A 26360-nucleotide genomic window follows, 5' to 3' on the forward strand; every position below is an offset into this window, starting at 1 on the left:
ATTGTGTCTCCTTCTAGCCTCTACACATATAAGGCACATCACTCCTTCAGTCTGATCAAATACACCGCATGTATTTGTCCCTTGGTGAAGTGACAGCACAGTACACAGAAGTCAGAAGCATCCCCAGAACTCTCAGTCCCCAGGTTAGGAGATGACTTCGTTGTGCTTTAAATGCCTGATCCAACACCACTTGGAATCTGCAGAAATACTCCCATTGATTTCAGTGGGCTTTGGATCAGGCTTTTAGTTTCTAGGACATGGTATGAGCCATCTGCCTGCTCACCAGTGAAGAGACGCTGACAATATCTGTAAAATGGGGATATTATTAGTGCCATTGCTCACAAGGCTGTTGTGAAAATAAATTCATTGCTTGTGAGTTATTTAGATACAACAATAGTGAGTTCCACAGAAAAGCCCATGAGGAAATTAATATTTCCATATTCAATGCAGAGTTTGGATGGTGTGTTGTAACTAAGGCATACGGCCACATGCTGAATGATGAGGACAGAAAGGAGTAGAAAAAACCCACTGTATCATAAACTGCTTATTTTATTCTAATTATGATAAAACATTCCACCACTGACAAGATTTTTTTCCTTCTGACATGCATTAAGGACCAGTTCTGCAAAGCATACTCGTGCAAATTAACTCTTTGACTTTAGTGGGACCACTGAAAAATTGCTCATTTGAGTAAGAGGGATCAAGCCAACAGGGAAAGTTCTGACACATGGGCATTTTCTTAATCAATATGTATTTTTAATAGTTTAAATAATGTGAATTCTGTAATATTTTCTATGGCACAGTTTCAGGGTAATCTAAGATCATCAGAATGAGTTCCTCATGGCTGATCATGTCAAAATCAGAGGGGTAGCTGTGTTATCTGGATCTGTAAAAGCAGCCAAGAGTCCTGTGGCACCTTGTAGACTAACAGACGTAATGGAGCACAAGCTTTCGGATGCGTCCGACAAAGTGGGTATTCACCCACAAAAGCTTATGCTCCAATACGTCTGTTAGTCTATAAGGTGCCACAGGACTCTTGGCCGCTTTTACATGTCAAAATGATGCTCTTTAAATGTGGTCTTTTCCCAATACTCTGTTTTTGGACAAATTTTTACCATTGAGCAAAGAAGAAAATATTGAATCCTCTTTCAGTCGATATATCAGAATTTCTCTCCTTCCAAGTGACAAAACCCTATTTTATATCATGCGTGTACTCAGGAAGTAGAGGAGACAGCTATGACTTTTATTAGTTTTAAAATGCCCTTTGGTACTGCCAAGTGTGCATCAGAATAGAATATTAGAAAGTTGGTGTCAAACTATTTGATCTAGACACAGGACATAAGACAAATCTGCCTTCAAACCTGTAAAGAAGTATGCAAGAATAACGCAAACTCAAAAACAAAACACAAGGGCATGGAAATCTACCAAAAAGATTCAAACCCAATGAAAAGGCAGACATACTGGTCACAATCATCATTAGACATGAATGGAAAGGGAAGTGAGGTATTTGACCATGATCTGATTAACCCCAGGGCTTCAGGATGGTGTTCAGAAATGAAAGCATTGTTTTCACTGAACAGATATCAAATGTTCTGAGGTGTCTTGCTAACCTTTTTAAATCCCTGAAATAAAAAAGGATTAAGGAATGATTAAACAGAAGAAATATATCCTTGAGAACACTGACAAGGGTAACTGAAGGATTTCATACTGGGAAGATTCATGATTGATTATTGTCCTTCCAAGCCTAACTTCATGTTTTCTTACAACCTACTCCATAGGTATTGAACTCCCTTCCAAGCCATATTTGTCAGACCCCCATCCACCTAAACTCTTGGGGTAAAATCTGGCCTATTGTAAGTCGGTGGAAGTTTTGCCAGGCCTGGATTTCACTCTCCAACCTTCTCTGAGGCCCACAATCACAAACAAAACAAATCAAATCCATTCAAAAATATTATTCAAGTTATTTCCCTCTTCTGAGTCCCCTAGCACATACCATGTTCTTTATCTGCCTTGTAGATTGCCAGCACTCTGGTACTTTATCTGTACCGCTCTGAACACTTTGATGAGACACAATTAGTAATAATCGACTCTGTCTGAACTCCTAAAAATATTTTGAGATTAATTAAACCCTCTTGGGCCTGATTCTCATTTACACTTAGGCTATGCTCCTGCAATGGAAGGGGACCTTGAAGTGGATGCAGATTACACTCACACTCACTTTAAGGCTCCTTTATGCTGTTAGATCAGTGAAAATGCAAATGAGAATCAAGCTCCTTTTCTTGAAGATGTAAAAGACTTCATTTCTTGAGAGGCAGCAGACTCTGGAGGAACTAGACAAAGTCTGACAGTCAGGAACTCCTGGGTTCTAATGTGGGTTCTGCTGTGGACTCACTGTGTGGCCTAAGTCACTCTACCTTCTTTCTCCATTGGTAAAGTGGAGCTAATAGTATCTACATATCTACCTCCAATGTGTAGTGTGACTTTAGATCTTTGCAGCACTTTGGAAAATGCAAGTGCTAAGTATTATTATTGATGATGACCCAATGTGTTAAAACTGTATTAGCCTTAGGCCCAGTCTTGCACTCATTTATATTAATGGCAAAATGTTCCTTGACTTCAATGGGCAATTTATTTGGCAGAAATAACTTGTTCTTGCTAATAGACTTTAATTAACTTCCTATCTATTAAGAATTCTCTGGTAGCCAGTTATTTCCAAGAGCATTTTAACGAGGAAATCAGGTGGGGAAGAAGCACAATTTTTACTGGACTGTTTAAAAATATCCTTATGCAGAAGTGAGAATTTGTTGTGTAAATACAGAAACCTTCTGGGGTGTCTTAAGGAGGTTGGTATCAAGGATCTGATCTGTGAGCCATTTAAGTAACTGGGATTAATTTTATCCTAGTTTATCCACAGGACTATTTTTACAAAACTCAAGGTAACTCACAGAATCACAGGATAAGAGAAATGTAAGCATCACTTACAAGTCTGCTTTATTTCTTGCAATTCCCTATGTACCTCCAGGAACAAATAATCTCTGTAAATAACTTTGGAGATCAAATGAGAGAGAGGTGAGGGTGAGAAAAATTCCCAGTTGTGTCCTTCATAGGATAAAAGACTTATCAGATCTCAGCTCACTGGTTACTTCAGATTTATATAATAATTATTTATACAGTGCACCTAAGTGTGCTAGGCATTTATAGCCCTGGGTCTTTGCAGAGAATATGGCTGTCATGTGGAGTTATTTTCTATATGTCTATATTTTCACTTTTCATGAACATATGGTGGATTAAAGTCTATCAAAAGTTTCCTGTGCATCTGTCACTAAAAGTAATGACAGAAGCCCCAGTCCTTGGATCTGGCTAAGCTGTGCTCGGCTTAGTACATGTGGGGATAGGGAGATTTTGGCGATCTATGATTTCCTTTGATCCCTGTTTCAGTTAGAACAGCCTCAAGGAACTCACCAGCTGGCCAGTTAAGTAAGACACGTGTAAGGTTGCTTTATGCCACCAGTGCAATGCAAAGCAGCCCTTATGTGGCCAAGGATCCAGCCAGGAGATTTGGGGGATTTATTTGGCAGTGTTTAAATAAAACTATGAAGGATGATTGTGGATTTTATCAGATGAATGTCTGTCCCTGTCAAAAAAAAAAAAAAAAAAAACAACCTTCTCTGACTAGTTGTAAATGATTTTGGGAGAAGTGATTTTAACTCAGTTGCTTCTGGCATCCTGTTGTGTTTTGAAATCTGCATTACAGACCCAGTGTGCAGGCCCTTACAGTACTTACTTGGGTAATTCTTATTTCCTTGAGTAGTCCCATTGATTTCTGTGGGAATATTTATCTGAGTAAGGGATTGCAAGGTCAGGCTTTAATATTTTTTTCCGAAAGCAGGCACTTGTTTTTGGTGTGTCGCTAAGATACCGGTTACAGGCAATGCCTGTCTTATATTGTGTATCACTATAAAGCTTCATTTATGCAGTGTTACATAAATGGTAATAATAATATTTCAAACAGAATCTAAACCTCCTTGATATTTCAATCTCATTTTCGGGCACACATTATTTGCAATGTTTTGTCTGCTATGTCTAATTTTGACATTATAACCTTTCCATGTGTCATGAATAGATACCTCCATGTAACTATATTGCTGCTATGAAGCAAGCTAAAGAATTGAATTATGACCCTAAAAGCCTCAAAACAGTTAATATAAATATGAGAGATGGCTGAGTTTAGAATGTTGCGTTCAATATTGCACTGAACAGATCCAATGATTTTTCAAGTCTATCAAAGGTTTATGTACAGAGATAGAGTAAATGCTACCAATCCTTCCTCTAGGCACGACTGCAATACACATTAATAAAAATAATAATTAATAATTGCCTTTTTTATTGAATTACTGTATGTTCCAGTTGTGAGAGTGAGCATTTATTTGGCATGTTCAGCATATTTGAACTTTAAGTTCAAATAGCCATCAAGTATGGTTTCATATAGGGTTATTTTGCCTTCTAGAAGCCTTAACATAGAAGAAGAATGACTAGCACATTTTCTCGTCTCCTGGCTGGCCGCAGAACTGCTGTGCTTTTTGCAACAGTTAGCACAGGGGCCTTAACCACTGGATACCTATTGAATCATCAGAATGTGAGAGCAGGATCTCATGAAAGACGAAAACTCTTTCCTCCAAGGTAAGTCATTTGGATTATACCTTCCACTGAGCACCCAGCCCAAGTAGCTGCTGATGCTCTCTGTGGGACTAAGAGAGAAGGAATTATCCCCCAATAAACTGCAGAGCAGCTACAGAAGTCACCATGGCCCAAATGTGGCACCTATGCATGTGGGAAGGGAGGAGCTGAGGATGGGAAGATCCTTGTAAGTTCAAAATCTGAGAACAGGATCTCTCACTACCCTGGTTTTAGATAAATTCAAAATAGCATGAACAATAGTCTTCAAAAACAGGAAGTATAGATATGTGAAAACGTAAAAAACAAAACCACACACACAAATATTGTCAAACCTCAAATAAAGTTCAGTTTTGGTTCACATTTCAGGCAAAGGTTCAGGATGGTCCTCATTAACATATCAGGTTTCAGAGTAGCAGCCGTGTTAGTCTGTATTCGCAAAAAGAAAAGGAGTACTTGTGGCACCTTAGAGACTAACAAATTTATTAGAGCATAAGCTTTCGTGAGCTACAGCTCACTTCATCGGATGCATTTGGTGGAAAAAACAGAGGAGAGATTTATATACACACACACACAGAGAACGTGAAACAATGGGTTTATCATACACACTGTAAGGAGAGTGATCACTTAAGATAAGCCATCACCCACAGCAGGGGGGGGAAAGGAGGAAAACCTTCCATGGTGACAAGCAGGTAGGCTAATTCCAGCAGTTAACAAGAATATCAGAGGAACAGTGGGGGGTGGGGTGGGGGGGAGAAATACCATGGGGAAATAGTTTTACTTTGTGTAATGACTCATCCATTCCCAGTCTCTATTCAAGCCTAAGTTAATTGTATCCAGTTTGCAAATTAATTCCAATTCAGCAGTCTCTCGTTGGAGTCTGTTTTTGAAGCTTTTTTCTTGAAGTATAGCCACTCTTAGGTCTGTGATCGAGTGACCAGAGAGATTGAAGTGTTCTCCAACTGGTTTTTGAATGTTATAATTCTTGACGTCTGATTTGTGTCCATTCATTCTTTTACGTAGAGACTGTCCAGTTTGGCCAATGTACATGGCAGAGGGGCATTGCTGGCACATGATGGCATATATCACATTGGTAGATGCGCAGGTGAACGAGCCTCTGATAGTGTGGCTGATGTGATTAGGCCCTATGATGGTATCCCCTGAATAGATATGTGGACAGAGTTGGCAACGGGCTTTGTTGCAAGGATAGGTTCCTGGGTTCGTGGTTCTGTTGTGTGGTGTGTGGTTGCTGGTGAGTATTTGCTTCAGATTGGGGGGCTGTCTGTAAGCAAGGACTGGTCTATCTCCCAAGATCTGAGAGAGTGATGGCTCGTCCTTCAGGATAGGTTGTAGATCCTTGATGATGCGTTGGAGAGGTTTTAGTTGGGGGCTGAAGGTGATGGCTAGTGGCGTTCTGTTGTTTTCTTTGTTGGGCCTGTCCTGTAGTAGGTGACTTCTGGGTACTCTTCTGGCTCTGTCAATCTGTTTCTTCACTTCAGCAGGTGGGTATTGTAGTTGTAGGAATGCATGATAGAGATCTTGTAGGTGTTTGTCTCTGTCTGAGGGGTTGGAGCAAATGCGGTTATATCGTAGCGCTTGGCTGTAGACAATGGATCGAGTGGTATGATCTGGATGAAAGCTAGAGGCATGTAGGTAGGAATAGCGGTCAGTAGGTTTCCGATATAGGGTGGTGTTTATGTGACCATCGCTTATTAGCACCGTAGTGTCCAGGAAGTGGATCTCTTGTGTGGACTGGTCCAGGCTGAGGTTGATGGTGGGATGGAAATTGTTGAAATCATGGTGGAATTCCTCAAGAGCTTCTTTTCCATGGGTCCAGATGATGAAGATGTCATCAATGTAGCGCAAGTAGAGTAGGGGCATTAGGGGACGAGAGCTGAGGAAGCGTTGTTCTAAGTCAGCCATAAAAATGTTGGCATACTGTGGGGCCATGCGGGTACCCATCGCAGTGCCGCTGATTTGAAGGCATACATTGTCACCAAATGTGAAATAGTTATGGGTCAGGACAAAGTCACAAAGTTCTGCCACCAGGTTAGCCGTGACAGTATCGGGGATACTGTTCCTGACGGCTTGTAGTCCATCTTTGTGTGGAATGTTGGTGTAGAGGGCTTCTACATCCATAGTGGCTAGGATGGTGTTTTTAGGAAGATCACCAATGGACTGTAGTTTCCTCAGGAAATCGGTGGTGTCTCGAAGATAGCTGGGAGTGCTGGTAACGAACTATTTCCCCATGGTATTTCTCCCCCCCACCCCACCCCCCACTGTTCCTCTGATATTCTTGTTAACTGCTGGAATTAGCCTACCTGCTTGTCACCATGGAAGGTTTTCCTCCTTTCCCCCCCCCTGCTGTGGGTGATGGCTTATCTTAAGTGATCACTCTCCTTACAGTGTGTATGATAAACCCATTGTTTCATGTTCTCTGTGTGTGTGTATATAAATCTCTCCTCTGTTTTTTCCACCAAATGCATCCGATGAAGTGAGCTGTAGCTCACGAAAGCTTATGCTCTAATAAATTTGTTAGTCTCTAAGGTGCCACAAGTACTCCTTTTCTTATTAACATATCAGTCATCTAATTCCTAGGATTCACAGTGGTAATTGGAGTCTGTTTTTGAAATTTTTTTGTTGTAGTATTGCCACTTTACAGACCTCAAAGTGGCAATACTACAACAAAAAAACTTCAAAAATAGACTCCAATGAGAAACTGCTGAATTGGAATTAATTTGCAAACTGGACATCATTAAATTAGGCTTGAATAAAGACTGAGAATGGATGGGTCATTACACAAAGTAAAACTATTTCCCCATGCTTATTTTTCCCCCTACTGTCACTCACACCTTCTTGTCAACTGTTGGAAATGGGCCATTCTGATTATCACTACAAAAGGGTATTTTTCTCCTGCTGATAATAGCTCACTTTAACTGATCACTCTCGTTATAGTGTGTATGGCAACACCCATTTTTTTCATGTTGTGTGTGTGTGTGTATCTTCCTACTGTATTTTCCACTGCATGCATCCGATGAAGTGGGTTTTAGCTCGCGAAAGCTTATGCTCAAATAAATTTGTTAGTCTCTAAGGTGCCACAAGTACTCCTCGTTCTTTTTGCTAATTCCTAGGAGTAACTGTTTGCTCAGCCAACTATTCGTGTAGACTCTACTGAAGGGAAGTTTTTTATATTTTTATGTACAAATGATAAGGTGTTGGCCATGGTAAATACATGGAAGAGACACAACTGCTGTGCCTGAAATATTCCCACAGCAGCTATAAACTGATTGACTGAGTATAGAAGCTAAATACGTCCCTGATAGGACTAGGTTGACTTCACTGGACTTGTATTAGCTTGAATTTGGTCCTATTTTTGAAAAATGACAATATGGGCCAGTTTCTGATCCCCTTATTCATACTGAATAGTACCATATTTCAAATATAGGCCCACTGAGGTTGCTGAGATTCCTGTTAAAGCAAGGTGCTACTAAACCAGGGTAAAGATGTCACAATCTGACCCATTTAAAAGCATTACCAATGCTTTATCAAAGGATGTAGCAACATCTTCATAGAGCCATAACTAGGGCATTTTTGCAGGTGGGGCGAGTAAACATATTTGCACCCGCTATCTTTTTTCCCCACTTCATTTCTCTGCCCCATTTTCCTGCCCCTATGACTTTGTGCCCTGGGCAGCTGCCCAGCTCACCCTGCCCTGGTTACGGCCCTGCCACTTCACATGCTACAAGCTGAAGATTTCTTTACTGATGGATTATAATACTATACAGCTTTCTTTAAATAATAAGATAATTAAAACAACTCAGAACTATTATAAAAGGGCTAGATTTTCTGCAGGTATAAATCAGAATAGCTCCACAGGTGTCCACAGAGTGACACTTATTTACACTAGCTGGGGATCTGGTCCACTAACTTTACTTGTACTTCAAGTTTTATCAAAAGCCTAACCAAACGAATTCCGAACATTGTTCATGTTCCTCCTATCTGTGCTAGTGCTTTCCACTTCCATTGTAAATACCTTTATGTACTGCTAATGTAACTGGCAGCCAGTGCAGACTGTGGGGGGTGTTGATAAGAGCTTGTATGCTTTTGTTTCCTTTCTAAATTTTAATGCCCTGCATGTACCAAGCACCAGGCGTGCCTTTAAACTCTCTGCTATTTACCTCAAGCTTCCTGATCCACTGCAGAGAATAATATCCATCAATGTGTGGTAAAATGACACAACTTTAGTTTAAGAGAGGGAAACAAGCAGAACAAGTAAGCACTATTTCCGTCCCCTCGCCTTCTAATATGTTCGTAACCTGACAAAAAGAACCAAGAATTACAGTTTGTTACCATGTTAAATGCATTTGTCTTTTTCACCCCTCAGTGCAGACTATCCTGATCTCCGCAAACATAATAACTGCATGGCTGAATGTCTCTCACCAGCAATATATGCTAAATTGAGGGACAAGATGACTCCAAATGGTTATACACTGGACCAGTGTATCCAAACTGGCGTTGACAATCCTGGCCATCCTTTTATTAAAACTGTGGGCATGGTTGCTGGTGATGAAGAATCTTATGAGGTGAAACATTTTTATTACACTGTAATGGTTAGTTTGTACATTATACTTCATGAGCGCTTGTTAGGACAGCACAGATCTTTCATGAGAAGTGCACTTTTAAGGTAAATAGCACACCAGAATGTGTATAAACCACAAACCATATGGGTAATACTGGTGTTTTCTCAACAGGAGGTACAATGAACAGGAAACATCATTAAAAGAGCCATCTATAATGTTATCAAGAGTAATGAAGTGTGGGCTCACAGGAACAATATTTTATTTGCTTGCAATAGCTACACTCCCTCCTGCTGTTAAATTCAGTTTGTGGCAAGACTGTGGAAACATGTCACCAAACTGAAATGATGTGGAAATTATACTGTAAAAAAACAAACATGGTAGAAGTTAGAAGAAATTTTCTTCTGAAATATGTGAGATGCTTGACAGCTAGACACTAGGGCTTTAGGGGCATGACAGATACCAAAGATAGAATCATAGGATTAGGCTATTTTAATTCTGAAATAAGAAGTTTGAGACCTGGAAAAAACTGGCTCATTGTTATAACACTTTTCCAGATATTTAACATTAAAGTTAATGGACCCCTGCCTATATTACGCTAGAATTCTTATTATTTGTTCTCTTAATAGTAACAGCCAACATCCTAAATACTGGGATGCTAAGGATGGGGTTATGATACAGGTGACTCTGTTTCATCGGCCTTGGAGATGTGACTGAGCCTCTTCTGTGGAAAGTGTAGATATCATCTTCAGTACTCAGTCATCAATATTCATACACATCAAAAACTATTCAAAAACCACTTCAGTCCATCCTGCCAAACTAAAAAATACAACAGAGCTCTAATTCTCCACTCAGAGGAGGTGGGGCGGGGCAGGAGAAACTAATTGCAGCTAAAGTTAACCACCTTAGAGCTCAGTGCTCAGGTATTATCAGCCTTACAGTTCTCAGGGGAAGGATGGGAGCCAAGTCTATTGACCGTTATTTCTCTCCTCTTTTCCCAACATTCCTCTACTAGCCCCCCTCCCTAAATCCTTCCCCTCCCCCACTCCATTTAAACTGCTGATCTCATTCACCTACTGTTTTGATATAAGGTAAATATTCTATCAAAGCATTACAAGTTAGAGAGGCAATGAAGTCTAATGCATAGGGCCCTGGATTGGACTGGATCTCAGGACACCTGGGTTCTATTCCTGGCTCTGCCACAGACGTGCTGTGAAAATCACTTTTTGCCTCAGTTTCACCATGCACCCTTTTGTCTGACTATATTTAAATTGTAAACTCTTTGAAGCAGGGTTCTCTCTTACACAGAGATACTATGTTGCTTAAGACTCCAGTCTTCACTGGAACCACTAGGTGCTACTGTAGTACAATCAAATAATAACAATAATAATAATAATAATAATTGATTACACCAGTTTTAGACTAGCAGATTTCTGCTGATTTCAGGAGAGTTCTGATTTATTCTAGTTTAAGAGAAAGGAGAATCAGGCCCCATGTATCCTCTGATGATCTCTGGAGAGCAATTTTGCTCCAAAACCTCAAGCTGGCTATCAGAGCAGTTAGAATCAAGAAGAAACATGAGTATACAATTATGAGATGTTATATGAGAGTGTAACACACATCCCTAGAAGGATCAGCATCACTGGGGACTGAACTCGGGACCTCTGGATCACAAAGCATGAGCATCTCCTGGCTGAGCTAAAAGACCCTTTTTTGTCAGCACACCAGCTTTAGCAGACTCATCAACCTCTCTGTGGTCCAGCCACTGCAGTGGACAGAGATCCACACTGTGTAACCATAGATTACAAGAGGTAAGGAAAATGGTGTTGAAAATACTCAATGCTGGATTAATACGCCTTTAACTCCGCAGGTATTTGCTGAGATTTTTGACCCAGTTATTAAAGTGAGACACAATGGCTATGACCCTTATGTAATGAAGCATCACACTGACCTGGATGCATCCAAGGTAGGATCAAATTTTGAATCCTTAATCCTTCAGCTTCCTATCATGGAATTATTATATTTCATAGTTCAAAAAATGTTCCCATCTCCAAAGAAAATAAGCGCAGGGATAACAAAACTGTGCTGTCACAATGACTGCACTTATCAATGCCTTATTCCCCTTTCCCAAGCAACTTTTTATGTACAACATGGCACATGTAGAAAAGGATGAGACTAGATTAAGTCTTGTCTGATTCTGTCCCGTCCCTCTTATGCAAGGCCCTGTGTAATAGGTGGCACATTAGATTTAAATTATATGATCCTCCCCTTCCTTAATGTCCAGGCAGAACAGCATCCCTTCTATTATTTATTTAAATCTTAAATCCAATTTATTTTTAGGCTAATCCCAAATTTTAAAATTTCAATGTGCTAAAGATTTTAGTTCTGGCCAGAGTAAATGAATTTTAGAACTGGAGGTATGGTGGCTGGGTAGGGGACAATTGTGGCTTTTGTCACCCAAAGAGTCAGGGGAAGTGGTTTCAAGTGCTTTGGTAAATAGGAGTCAGTTCTGAGGGTTTTGGTCAGGAGCTGGCATGTATTCCTCTCCCGCCCATACACACTTTGGGCATGGGCAGAGGTGACTTTAAATGTCTTCCTGGAAGCACAGCCACTGCTGGGCTTCAGCCTGGGCTTGCTGCTGTTATTATTGCTCCTTCATAATTTGCAAAAAGACCTATTGAGCTAACTCTGCTGGTTTTTCTGCTATTCCACCAGTCATTTTGGGACCTCTTCCATTTTTCTCTGCGCATACAGTGTTCAGTTCCACCCTGACAACACATGTAAGCAGATAGCATTCCCGCCCTGTTCCAAACAGAAAGCTACATGGTGCTGAGCACCTCTATTTGGTTCTATATAGGTTTTTATACTACACTTACCAATGTAGTGTCTGACTGCCACTTTGACCCCAATCTAGCAAAGTGCTATGGGACTATTCTTACTTAAGTTAAGCATGTACTTAAGTGTTTTGCTGGATCAGGATCAGAGGTACTGTGCACTTTGCAGGCTAGAGCCCAGAGCGCACGCACACACTAAATATGATCTAAATTTACCCACTTCCCTGGGATTTCCTTTATTGTTATCTTAGTTAACAACAAATATAAGCATCATCTTGGGCTTGGCTGTTTCTAAGCAACTTCTGCCCTTGTCCCTAGTTCTCTGTCTTTCAGGGAGCTATTGAAACAATGTGATATATCTGGCTTGGAATTAAGAGGACCCACCTGGTCTATTGCCACAGTGAGTCAGCAAAAGCACTCTGGATCTCCATGCGTAGTGCTAGAATCTGACACCCTGATGCATCTGTCTGTTGCATTTCCGAGAACCCAATATTAGTTGTAATCATTTGGCTGAAGAGAACATATGACGGGACATTCTTTACATAGAAAGGCAAATTTTAAACTTACTATATGTAAAATGGGGCACTATATGTGTAGATTTTCATTTCTTTCATTAGATTACCCAAGGTCAGTTTGATGAGCACTATGTTCTCTCATCACGTGTACGTACTGGTCGCAGTATCCGGGGTCTCAGCCTTCCCCCTGCCTGCTCCAGGGCAGAGAGAAGAGAAGTAGAAAATGTTGTGGTCACTGCTTTGGCTGGGCTTAAAGGAGACCTTGCTGGAAAGTATTATAGCCTGACCAATATGTCTGAGAAGGATCAACAGCAGCTTATTGATGTAAGTACAAATTCCAATCTGGAGTCTTAGAAGATTTTCATTAATGTATATCATTTAATCACATTTATTTTTATTGCTGTCTTTCTCTCTCATGCATACTTTCCTGCTTACGTAATGAAGATATTTAGTTATAACAGTATTCCTGTAGTTAATGGTCAGTATGAATTTCTATTATAAATCCCAATTGTTTTGGCTAAAATATTGGCTTGGGCTAAAACTTTACACACACAGGTTGTATTCCAGGAGTGAATTTTTGCATCAAATTAAAATTATTTAAATATGGCTATAGTCACCACGTTGGTCAATGGTAGCTGAAATCTGGGACCCTGTGGGTCAGTTTCCAGTTTGGAGCAGAAATGAGTACAGAATCAGTATTTTGTTAGTGCTATTTGTTTATTTATAAAATGTCCACCAGTCCTGTTTTCCTGAACTGTGATAGACACAAACACCATGCGGGCAACATAAGTCCCAATCCTACAATCACTAAAACATGTGATTTAAGGATTTGCATGGAGGACGCATAAAGATTTTGGTCATGGATTTTTGTCATATCAACATGTTGCTGTATTCAGATGATTTGAGATATAAAGGTTTGCAAGTGCATTACTGGCATAACAGATAATAAGAATGTATTGAGTAAACTATCTTAAAAATCCACAAGATAATCAATAATATTTTGAAGTCTTTAAATATGCATTTTTGTGAGCCCCAACCAATGATTATATCCTATCAGCTGTATTTAAAAAACATTAGTCCATAAAATAATAACCAAAATTAAAGTAATGTAACTACCATTAATGCTGCTACTTGGTATCACAATCAGATTCAGTCCAAAGGAACTGTTAAATCAGCACAAAACCGAAAGAATGAGTTAAGAGTTTATTTCATAGAACCATAGAAATAAGGGCTGGAAGGGACTTCAAAAGATTATCTAGTCTATCTCCCTGTGCTGAGGCAGAGTTAAGTATCCCTAGACCATCCCTGAGAGGTGTTTGTCTAACCATTCTTAAAAACTTCCAATAACAGGGATTCAGCCTCCCTAGGTAACCTGTTCCAGTGTTCAACTATATAGCTAGAAAGTTTTTGCTAATATCCACCTAAATTTCCCTTTCTGCAAGCTAAACTGATTTCTTCTGTTCAGCAGCTCCCTGGGGAAGGATCATTTCTTCTGCTAACTTAAACATAGAAGGGAATGGTAGTAAAGAAAAGCATTTCATCCATAACTGATTCATGCTAGTTCCATCTGTCTGCTGGTACCTACAGAAGAAACTGTTACTGGGTACAGGTTGCACTAGGAGAGAGAAGGGGAAAACACAACAGGAGCAGAAGTGTAGAGTTCTTCTGGTCCAATGGAAATGCAGTTTCATCATTCATGTAATAGGTATGATCAAGAAATGACTGTACTAAGGCCATGAATATACTAAGGCCCTGCTCCTGCAATGTAAGATAAATAGATGGACCCTGCACCTTCCTGGGTTCACTTTTAGTTCAGTGGGGCTCCATGCTGGCATCAGTGGGAGTCCAACAGGTACAGGGGCCTAAAATCCGAAATGGAGAAAAGAGTAAAGCTTACTACCCTGTCTACATCATCTTATTTATACTGGACATCCTTCCTCCTCACCCTGCATCAGACCCTAGATAAGTCATTTAAAAATAAAAAAATTGACATAATGGTCATTGAGGATACAAGAGCTAAATACATTCCCTTGTTCATAACCTTCCAGCACAAGTGTGAAAAATCAAATGCTTAATTGCTGGGGGCGGAGGGGAGGCATGGGGAGAGGAACAGGTCAGTGAGAAGAATCAGTTGAATGAGATTAGGTCTTTCAGCAAGATATATCCCAAAGTGTGCTGCCTAGTGCTACAGTTGTTCAAGCAGAAATAGAATCTCCCTTTGAAAAAAAAAGAATGAATTGGTGGTACCAAAAGGTACCAAACCATACACTATTTTAATTTCTCCCATGATATCCTACTCAAAAGAAACTGCTAAAACAATACGCTCAAGATATTTTATTTGCAGGGTTGCCACTAGACATTTTGCCACCCTTAGGCCCGCACTCTGGAAACTCTGTACATTATGGTTTGCAGTAATGTACATTAACATGGTGCTGGTCAGGCCTCAGCTGGAGTACTGTATCCAATTTTGGTCACCAATGTATAGGAAGGCTGTGGAGAAACTTGGAAGGATCCAGAGGTGAGCGACAAAGATGATCAAAGGCTGAAGGAACTAGGTAAGTTTAGAGGATATGACGCCAGTCTTCAGATACTTGAAAGGCTGCCGTAAAAAAGATGGAGAAAATTGTTTTCTCTTGCCACAGGGGGCAGGACAACAGGCAAACTTGGTTCAAACTCCAGCATAGCAGATTGAGATTAAATCTCAGGAAAAACTTCCTAAATGTAAAAATCGTAGGACAATGGAACAGACTGGCTAGGGAGGTTGTGGAAGCTCCTTCCAGATTTTCAAAAGGAGGCTGGATAGTCATCTGTCTTGGATGGTTTAGACCACCATTTCTCAAATACAGCCATCAGCAGATTTTTTTATGGCCATGACAGTTGCCAAAGCATGGGCGGAGATTGGGGGGGATGGGCAAAGCATCTGTACCTCCTTGCAGAGCCCAGCCATTGCTCCTGAATAGCTGTTATCAAGGGCAGCGAGATGCACTACCTTGGTGTTTGCTCTGGTGGCACTAGCAATAATCAGTGCCCTGCACTGCGTAGCCTCCTTGGGGACTCTGGACAGCATCTCTGGAGACACAGGGGGCCGGTATGCATGGTGCCAGAAGAGGCTCATCAGTGGAGGCTGCTGTGTTTGGTTGCCAGGGTGCTCCCCTGCTCCCACCAAGCCGGGGCATGGGGAACTTGGGACTCCACAGGTAGCTGGTAAGTTCTTAACCCACCTTTCCCAAGGCGGGCTCTTGGTGAATGGCTGCAGAGGGCAGAGACAGAGACAGCTTTGTCAGAGTGGCCACCAACAAGAGTTGGTGGCTGCACTCTGAGACCACCAAAAAAAAATAGACACACCAAATCCTCCATCTTGTCTGGGGGTTATACCACATGATCCTTGCAGTTCTATGATTTTAACTCCCGGTGGGATGTCTTCCCTATTTTTTGTGGTGGTACCCACCCTGCATTCCCAGGAGACTGACCTAACATTAAGTAGTAAGGGCCATTGTCTGGCTTCTTGGAAAAGGTGTGTGCTCTTTTAAGGCCTAGCCAAGGAGTGACTTTCTACTGCAGACTAGATCAGTGCGAAGATGCTGACCCATCTCTCCCCCCAACCAGGGGACCAGAAGAGAGTGGGGGACTGCAGGAAAAGCCCTTTTTTACCTGGACGAGGTGGAGCAGCACCCACGCTCCCACCCATGGAAGTGGTGAAATACTGGGTTTTGTCAGGATGTGCTATAGGCATTATGCTAAGTGCTCCTTTCTTGGGAGGCTGGGAAGGAATTTTTCCCTCACTGCTGGATTGGCCAAGGCGAAGTGTGGGGGCGTTTCATCTTCCCCACAGAGGGTTTAGGGGTGCTTAGTTGGGCAATCATGAACCAGGAGTTAGGCTATGATGTTGCAACACATCATGTAAACATGGGGCAGGTACTCTGTAAGGAAGGAATACAGTGATTAGATAAAATGGACTGATAAGGAGTTTACAGAGGTATTCTTTAAAGGAGCGAAAATGGGGGTTTCGGGACTCCTATGACTAGTACAGCCGGGAGCCAACCCCTCACCCCTTTATAGCCCACTTTAACCCTCATTTGGTGAGGTCCCAGCCACAAGTTGGCTGGGGACCAGGATGGGTAAAGGGGAGGGCTGACAGAAGCCTCCTGGATATATGTTGAAATGATTATAAAATACCTGCACTGTGCACGTTTATCTGCCGGGTACTCCCAGACATTTAAGAATAATGTTGTGGCCTAATTAAACCATGTCCAGTTTTTCCTGTCCTTCTTCCAACATAGCCAGACAACTCTCCTTTATCACGCCTAGCCAAAAATTAGCATCAGTGAGAACTGGTAGCCACCAAGCCTCTGTCTCCAGAAACACATCTGAGTAAAATGCTTTCTATCTACAGTCAAGGAACTTCAGCTTTATGCAACTTATTTGTATACTAGTGACTTTCTTGACAGTGTTAAATGTTCAGAACAGCATTACTTCCCTGAATTCAGTTGCTTCTTTCTCTCTTTATCCCCCTCCCTCTTTTTTTCTCTCTCTCACACATTTTGGCTTTCAGGACCATTTCCTCTTTGATAAGCCAGTGTCCCCTTTGCTAACATGTGCTGGGATGGCACGTGACTGGCCTGATGCTAGAGGAATCTGGTATGGCATATGAAGTGTGGAAGTTTGTATCATGTGCAAGTGATTTTATTACGTCTCTCCTTGCTTGTCCTAACACTGCAGCTGCCATTCCCTGATACTGACTGCATACTTAGCTACCTTTAAAAATGTTTTCTTTATTAAGTGTTCAAGGAAATATAGAAATAAATAATACAACAAACAAGCCTTTCCATTAATGCAACAATCATGATCATCAGCCACAACACAAGGGAATATAAATAAGACTATTGCTTTAGTCTTTTAGCTTCTGTTTTCTTTTTTAAAATTAAAAATTCAGCACAAAAAAGGGCCAGCGAATGACCATAAAAGACAAGTTATAAATGTAATCTAAAAAGCATGAATAAGCTACCTTAAATCACATGTATGGGACATCAACATTGTGTCTTTTCCCCTCATTTTGTTGCTGATGTAATATTTTTTCTATCAGAACTGTGATTAAGCATTTCTTCACACGTGCAGAATAAACTGAAGGAGTGTTACATTTCCATTTTTTATCATTACATGTTCTGCTACTTAATGACCACACCAACACTCATCATTTCTTGGAATTAGTTGGAAGATGCAATTCATACGCTTTTAGTGAGGCAGATCTTTGTGTGGAAAAACCTTTGCATGTATTGCTCCACTCCAAATGTTTTTGTAAATTGTGTCAAGAAAAAAATTATATGGGACAGATAAGATTGTTTGACAGCATCTCCAGCATTTACTGTGAATATAGCCAAACCAACTTTATGTAGACCCCATCCAAAGCCCACCTGAATCCACCAGGAGTTTTCAGTTTCAATGGGCTTTGGATTAGGCTCCTGGTGCCCAGAACAAAATTTTAAACAGGTTTTACTAGAAGAATTATAAGGATAACAAATGGGTGTGTAGATTTTTATGAACTGAACAGAACATGTGCAAATAATGCATGTAGCCCCAGTGCATCACCTGAATAAACCAGATCTGTGTTTGCACATTTTGCATGTGAAATAGAATTTATATTGCATGTGAAATATAACTTGCTGTAAGTGGAAAGTGACACTATGAGCCGGAATTTTAAAACTTGGTCTCTCTTATTGCATCACAATTTGTAGATACAAATAATTGTGGGCAAAGTTATATGTTAGGACAATTTAGCCTCAGAATGAAATCCTGGCCCCACTGAAGTCAATGGCAAAACTCTCATTGACTTCAGTGTGCTCAGGATTTCACCTTATGGGTGGGATTTTCAAAAGTACTCAACATTAGCCTCACTACTTTCTCCATGGTCAATTATACAAGTTTCATTTAATTCAGTGGGAGCTGAGTTAGGCCAACACTGATCCCTTTTGAAAATCCCATCCTAAATGCCAGATGGTGACTGCAAAGCAGATACTTGGATATTTAAGTATGTCTGATTTCACCCACAAATAACTGCCAAGACACTTTTGCACCCGCAATTATTTGCATCAGCAAATTTCAAGTACAAAAAAGGAGGCGCAGCTAAAGCCAGGCTAAAAGTCAGGCCCTCTATGGGCTTTAAATCTGTGCTTTTCTCCCGATGTATTATTCAGACTGTTTGTATGAAGTCTCAACCTATTGGTCACAATTTATCTGATTCAGGAAGACTAATCCAAAGGCAGAGAACGTGAAGAAAAGCAAACAGTGATCCCAGTTCCTACTTGTCACTTTAAAAGCATGACCATGACTTATCAATTTGAAGCAAAAGTGGATACCTTATCTCCAGGCACTTTATCTTGAAAGATAAGTCAGCATCTTTATTAATGTACTGTCTTGAAGCAACATTTAGCTGCCTTCTCTCAATGCATAATTTGATTTATGTGCCAGTCATGTGTTACCAAGTGATATAAAGGGAACTAGGATTTGATTTAGAAGAGAATACAGTTAAATAGGGTCAGGTTGCTAGGCCTCAGGCAGCATGTAAACATCAGATTTTCTCACTTCAGAAAGCTCTAAAATCAGCGAATAACTTCCCCAATGATTAAAGATGCAGAACTCTGCTTCTCCAGTTCCTAGCTCCCCTAACTGTGTGTTCCTACTGATATGTTCTTGTTAGAAGACAAAGTGTACTTTCTAGTTCAGCATCAATATAACATCAATGTAATCAATAAAGAGTGCTGTTGTCGTTGTGACCTAAGGAACCTGAAGGATTATGTTACTGTTGGTTAGGGGAATGAAACTGAGAAAGGTCTCAATAGCTCTTATTCTTAGCCCCGTTCCTCTGATATTATCTTGCAGCACTTGTCCTGTGCACAATCACGAGCTAGTAAAGGAAGGAATTGAAATTAAACTGAGAATGATGAGAATTATTTCTGAAGGCTTATCCCATTCTTTAAAGACACAATTTTCTTCTCTCAAATAGGCATAACCATGACAAAACATTTCTTATCTGGATTAATGAAGAAGACCATACCAGAGTGATTTCCATGGAAAAAAGTGGCAATATGAAAAGGGTGTTTGAAAGATTTTGCCGTGGTTTAAAAGAGGTAAAAACTTAGGCAGTTTGAGTTTTAATTTTTATTATTCCTGTTTGTTAATAATTAGAGTAGTGTCACCACTCATTGATATGGTTAATACTGAATTCCCTTTCACTATTTTTAGCAACAAAATTTTAAAAAATCAATTCAAATTATACCCCACTTGAAAAGCAACAGTAACAAGGAAGTAAAGACACAGTGTTTTCATATTGTTAGCCAAAATGTAGGGACAATCAAACCCTAACAGTGCCATAAGTTTTACAAAATCTAAAATCAACTGAAATTTTTCTCTTTTTCTAATTTCAATGGCAATAGTTATTTATAAACAAATATGCACCGCCTTGCAGTGTTTTTCACCCAAACTGTAGCACTGAGAACCTGAAAATGAAATTTGTTAGAAAAATTAAACTGACTTCCTTCATTTGATGAGAGAAATGCATAAAGGAAAACAGCCAAAACAGTGAAAAATAGATTGGATTTTTTTAAATTCTTTCAAATTCTGACACAAGGAAAGATGATATATGTTGGTTTAAAATTACACACCAAAATCTGAGATTTTTAGGACAGCAAAGTCTTCTTAAATACAAAAGTTGCAACCTTAGGCGCTGGTCTTCGGATTAATCTATTTAGGCTTTTTATTTCAAGTTTGCCAAAAACATATAAATATGAAGAAAAAAATCCATGTTAAAATGCTATGAAGGTTATAACATACATCCAGTTGAGCTAGGCAATCGAGCTAAGACTGTAGGCTGGATCTGGTCCCTGATGTAGCCCATTGTGCTGCTCTGGCAGTGAGAAAGGGCCATCAAAGCAGCCTTAACTGAGCAGGTGAGGATTCCCCCCTACACCTTGTAGCAAGGGCATAAAGTGCATGCTAGGGGTGTGGCCAAGGGGACAGGACGCTCCAGAACATTGCTACACTCCAGCTGATCCATAGATGGTGCAACTCCTGCTTGTGGGCTATTACCAATTGATGTACTGAGGACTGGCTTGAAACATAGAGGATCAAGCCAATACAAAAGTGACTTACAGATGCCTTTATGCCCCTCCTCTTCTCTAGAACGGTGTGGGCCCCAGTATCTGGTCCATGTTCTTCTCAGAGGCATTTATGACCCTGTACTATGTTGTACAAAGAGGTAGTGCAATGCAATTCTTCAAGCCAGGGACTAGGAGTCATGACTCCTGGATTTTATTCCCAGCTCTACCGTTGACTCTGTAATTATAACTCCTAGAGTCAGTGGATATGAACTCCTGTCATTTGACACAGGCATGCATCTTTTGTAACTCTGACACATGGCATATGAGTGATGCCAGGAAATAAAGACTCGTCTCTTACCAGCAGTCCTGGTGTTATTACAGACTCCCTAGGTGACCTTGGGGAAGTCCTTTAACCTCTCTCTCTGTCAGTTAACTCATCGGCAAAATGAGGATACTTAGTTACCTTCCAGGGGGTTGGTGAGCCTTGAATAATTAATGGGCCTGATTCTCCTCTCACATCAGAATTACACTGAAACTGCATTGAATTCAGTGGAGTTACTCATGATTTGCACTACTAGTGTTGCACTAGTAGTGTTAGCAGTATTGTCAAACTCAAGGATTCAAAATTCAAGTGTCAGCTTGAAAATCATGAATTTTTTAAAAGTAATAAATTTGGGGTCCTTTTATTAGCTCTCTGGTGTTAGGGTTCATGATTTACAACTCTTCTCCACAATCACAAAAGCTAGAAACTTACTCTGATTTCAAATGAAAGTTGAGATTCTTGTGTAATTACCTGACTCCACAATTTAGGCTTTAAGAAAAATATCAAATATCACAAGATTTGCAATAAAATCACAAGGTGACAACACTGTGTATGTGAGAGGAGAATGTTTATAAAGTTCACTGAGGATATTCGATGAAAGGTGCTGGATACATGCAAAGATTTATACCTCAAACATAGTTTCATTTACACATAATTTCGTGTGTTTTATATACTTAATGGGCCAAACTCTGCCTTCACTTACACCTATGCAACTCCACTGACATCAGTGGATTTTTGTGGGTTTTACTGAGGGCAGAAATTGGCACTGTGGGTTTAATATTCAAATTCATGAAAGGCAGCAAGAACTTCAGATGTCAGCAACATTGTCATAAGATGAGACATTTGTATGCAGCAGTTTTCTGTTTTTTTTTACCTGCAGGTTGAACAATTAATTAAAGAACGGGGCTGGGAGTTCATGTGGAATGAACGCTTAGGATATGTTCTGACCTGTCCTTCCAACCTGGGAACAGGATTACGTGCAGGAGTCCATGTTAAACTTCCAAAACTCAGTAAGGTACGTAAGCCATTAAAACGGCTGTGATGTAAATCAGGTCTTCATCTGACTCAAAAAGAAACAAATGAAAAAAGAACAATTCACAGTATTAATGTACTTAATATTATGTGTAACTATGAGGCCCCAGGGACAATCTGTGACAAATTGTGCATATTTTTATCCATCAAATTACTGTATTTGTTATAAGGAGTACTTGTGGCACCTTAGAGACTAACAAATTTATGTGAGCATAAGCTTTCGTGAGCTACAGCTCACTTCATCGGATGCATTGCTTATGCTCACATAAATTTGTTAGTCTCTAAGGTGCCACAAGTACTCATTTTCTTTTTTGCAAATACAGACTAACACGGCTGCTACTCTAAAACCTATATTTGTTATGTGAATGAATCTATTCACCCAACAGCCATGCAGGCAGCCCGTATACCAAAGGCAGTGGAAAATACCCATCCCTGCAAGTCTTTCTGGAGAAACTACTGAAGTAACTGATAACAGTATATCCAGGAGTCAATACAATATAATATAATATATAATACCAGTATATCCCTAAAGACTGTAAATAAATAAATGTCTCTTGTGCTAGGATCCCAGGTTTTCAAAGATTCTGGAGAATCTGAGGCTGCAGAAACGTGGCACTGGTGGTGTGGACACAGCAGCTGTGGCAGATGTGTACGATATCTCCAACCTGGACCGCATGGGCCGATCAGAGGTAATATGATTTTTCTAGTTTTAAACTCAATGAAGCAGATCCTCAGCTTGTGCAAATGGTCATAGACTCATGGAAGTCAATTACCTTCAGTGGAACCATTTACTTCAATGAAGCTATGACCATTTACAGCTACCACTCTGAATCCTGTTACTCACGTGTAAGTGTTTGCATCACTGACCCCTAAGTCAATCAAAATATACGAGACCATGAAAAAGGTCCAAGTATACAAGAATTAAAAGTGTATTACAAGATGCTATACATATATGCGTAAGGAGCTAGAAAAACTATATGATACATTGTGTTGTTTGAGAAACGGCGTGTCATTATGAACTATATAACATTTTGAAACGTGTGCTTTTTGCTAAGTTTTTATTCATACAGATATTTATATTGCATAGTTCATTTACACAGAGTTTTAAAAACATATGGCTTAAGCCTATAATCCCTTATTCATGTGAAGATTTCAACTGGTCAATGAGGATATGTGTGAGTAAGGACTAATCATGTGAGTAAGGATTTGAAAGATGAAGCCTATAGCTCAGACCTATTTCTACCCTGAAAAGCTTTCAATGTAAATAAGACAAGGCAAACACACACAAGAGGATAGAAATGTTTTATTATAGAATATATATTTTTCAGTACATAATAAAATAGATTTCATTATGTGATAAACCTGTTTGCAGAACTAAATTATGTCCCCAACGGCGCAACATAAAGTTGTTTAGGGTTTTTTTTGTTTCAGTTACTGGTCAATGCAAACTTAATACAAAATTATTTTCATCCTCACAGCTGCAAAATCAGACCTCTGATTTCCCAACACAGCTGGTCTGTAAAGACAATAAAACAAAGTGCTAAGCCACTGAAATGCTTTATAGTAAAAAACAAATCCCTTCAAAATCCATTATTATCCCAATAAAGAGACACTGGAATTTAGCTTGGGTAATCAGTTTTAACAAACCAGTTATTAAAGATTGCTAATGAACCATTTCATGAAGATCTTTTAAAAAATAAGTTACATAGTTTGCTACCTACTCTAAAGTTCATAACACGAGGGGAGCTGGTGCTGTCATGCCACAGGGTTTGGTAAAACTCTCCTCTCTCAGACTCACCTCGTCTTTTTTTTTTTTAATTCTTTAATAGTTTTTAAAGAGAATATACAAATGCATCTGTTGCTTACTGTATGGAATTGGAGTTTCTGCTGCTGCTTTTGGGACAAGACACTGGGTCTGATTCTGATTCCACTTACACCAGTATGCCTCAGGAGTAACCCTACTGAATTCAATGGAGTTATGCCTGGTGTAAAACCAGTATGAGTTTAGAATCAGGCCTCCTGCCAGAGAAATGTGGATTACGGGCTTGATATTACAGTTGCTATAAAGGCAAAACTCCCTTTAGAGTCAATGGAAGTTTTTTTCTGCATAAGAGCAGTTGGTCACTTGTTGTGGTAGCATCAGAACAGCTCATTGGCAACTGCAAGGACTTTCCATTCTGAAATCATGGAATAAAAGGATGACCATAAAGTAGTCTGGTCCTATCCTGACAGCTGATAAGAGGAAGTGAGAAACACTCCTTTCCATTCCGAATTTGAAAGATGTTTCATTACTACACCCACAAGACAACAGCCCAACAGCCATTTTGCTCACTTTAATATTTGATGATACTGAAAGAACAGTCTAATGATTTTGCAAATCCATGACATCTACATTCTATCCCTAATATTTTTCTTTTATGAGGCTGAGTAGAGGTGAAGACTCTCACAAAAAATCCTTTTGATAGGGATGAAACCAATACATTTGTATTAAGGGTCCAGTGAAAACCTGTAATATGTAAATGAGAATAAGTCTTCCCATAGGTTTTCTGGTTCATCCTATAGCAGTCTTTAGAAGGGCTACAGTTCTTTATTACATTCTATCTATAGGCTGGTTCAAAAAGCCTATAGATGGGCTATCATTTTCCATTGAATTCTATAGAAATTTTCCATTAAGGGAGCGGGAGAAGGTGCAGCACCCTAGCAGAGGTGGATGAATGGAGGCATTAAAACTGTGAAAGATATGCCTTCTGGGTAATGCTCCGAGTATGCTGGGAAGTGTGTAGCCAGCACTCCTCCAACACAGACATCCTGACATGGGAGCCATGGCTCTACTTAGATATGCCCTGTTTGGAGCTACTAGCTCTCTTGGCAGGACTCTCCTCACATAACAATGTAACCTAAATAATTTGGGTATTTTTTCCTATCTAAGGTGGAGCTTGTCCAGATAGTTGTTGATGGGGTCAATTATCTGATTGACTGTGAGAAGAAGCTGGAAAAAGGTCAAGACATCAAGGTACCACCACCTTTGCCCCAGTTTGGAAGGAAGTGAGCTTGTTACATATGATTAATAACTGATGTGAAATATGTCTGTTGTTCTGACAGAAAATTATCTCTGTGTATCTCAGGGTATAAATAAGATCCTGACAACTTGTGAAATAAAACATTACCTGATGCCTTACAGATTGTCTGTCTGTTTTTAGTAGCTGGTTGGGTTGGCAACAGTTAACATTCAGAAACCAACACTGTAAGTAACATAGTAATGACCAATAAGTGGATTTTAATGATAGATATGAAAATGCTCACGTTATTTTCTAACATTATCATCAAGTCTCCTATGATTATGAATCATTTAGTATATGAATTATCTTTTCTACTATTTCCTTGGTATTATACACTAACAGGGAAAGTCAGGGAACTCCTGCAGAATGAAATAAACAGCCTAGAAAGTTTACCAGAGATTAAAAAGATTATGGATGATCTCATGCTGTTCTTCCATTACTGTGAACTTCCCATCCCCCTGCTGATCGTATGTAAATGGAGCTTCCATTGTTTTGATTCCATAATTCTTCATTTATATTGAAGACAGATAGATAGCTTCTTTCCCTCCTGTCTGGGAGAAAAAAGCTGTTTCTCCCTTTGTTTGGTTACAGACTTCAAAGCATATTATCTGTGAGTATTCATATTTCCTCAGAAAGCATTAATACATGCATTTCACAATATTAATCACCAGTGTGATATTATCTTTCATAAAAGACCTTACTTGATACGCTTTTATAATACAGTACTATACATAATTGTTTGATTCAGTAATTTATTATTTGAGGTACAGACCCCTGCAAGAGGCTGCCTTCTGCACTTGCAAGGTTGATGGCTTTGTTTACCTTTTATGTAAATGTACCTTCATAGTCTTTGCCTGGCAAACTACAATATATCCTTTGTCTAAGGCACTGTGCTTATGCATTGCTTGCCAAACACAATTCTAGCACATATCTATAACTCTTTGTACGTACCCCATGTATATATTATGCTAGCATACTAATGCCCACTGAGTTATTTGTTTTCCAATGTTACCTTACATGACCTTTTTTAGATACAGATTATGAAAACAGTGTGTACGCTAACCTGTTCTTGAAAATCTCCAATGTTGAGGCTTCCACAACCTCCCTTTGAAGCCTATTCCAGTGCTTAACTATCATTATAGTTAGAAAGTTTTTCCTAATATCTGACCCAAATCTCCCTTGCTGCACATTAAGCCAATTACTTCTTGTCCAACCTTCAGTGGACATGGAGAAAAATGAGGCACTTCCTCTTTA

At 39.8% G+C, this 26360-nt stretch overlaps 1 protein-coding gene across 1 annotated transcript in view; it reads left to right on the forward strand.

The window, feature by feature from the left end:
* CKMT2 (creatine kinase, mitochondrial 2) overlaps positions 1 to 25206 on the forward strand; it is a 41271-nt gene extending 16065 nt beyond the window's left edge. Inside the window, exons 6-14 of the mRNA XM_043515160.1 lie at positions 4508 to 4680; positions 9059 to 9257; positions 11122 to 11217; positions 12703 to 12924; positions 17153 to 17238; positions 19601 to 19724; positions 21896 to 22030; positions 22611 to 22736; positions 24977 to 25206. Coding sequence (XP_043371095.1) covers positions 4529 to 4680; positions 9059 to 9257; positions 11122 to 11217; positions 12703 to 12924; positions 17153 to 17238; positions 19601 to 19724; positions 21896 to 22030; positions 22611 to 22736; positions 24977 to 25096 — 1260 coding nt within the window. The 5' untranslated portion in view covers positions 4508 to 4528 and the 3' untranslated portion in view covers positions 25097 to 25206. The remainder of the gene's footprint in view (positions 1 to 4507; positions 4681 to 9058; positions 9258 to 11121; positions 11218 to 12702; positions 12925 to 17152; positions 17239 to 19600; positions 19725 to 21895; positions 22031 to 22610; positions 22737 to 24976) is intronic.
* Positions 25207 to 26360: the final 1154 nt, after the last annotated feature.

The sequence above is a fragment of the Dermochelys coriacea genome, chromosome 5 (genome assembly GCF_009764565.3).
Source record: "Dermochelys coriacea isolate rDerCor1 chromosome 5, rDerCor1.pri.v4, whole genome shotgun sequence".
Taxonomy (NCBI): Eukaryota; Metazoa; Chordata; order Testudines; family Dermochelyidae; genus Dermochelys; species Dermochelys coriacea.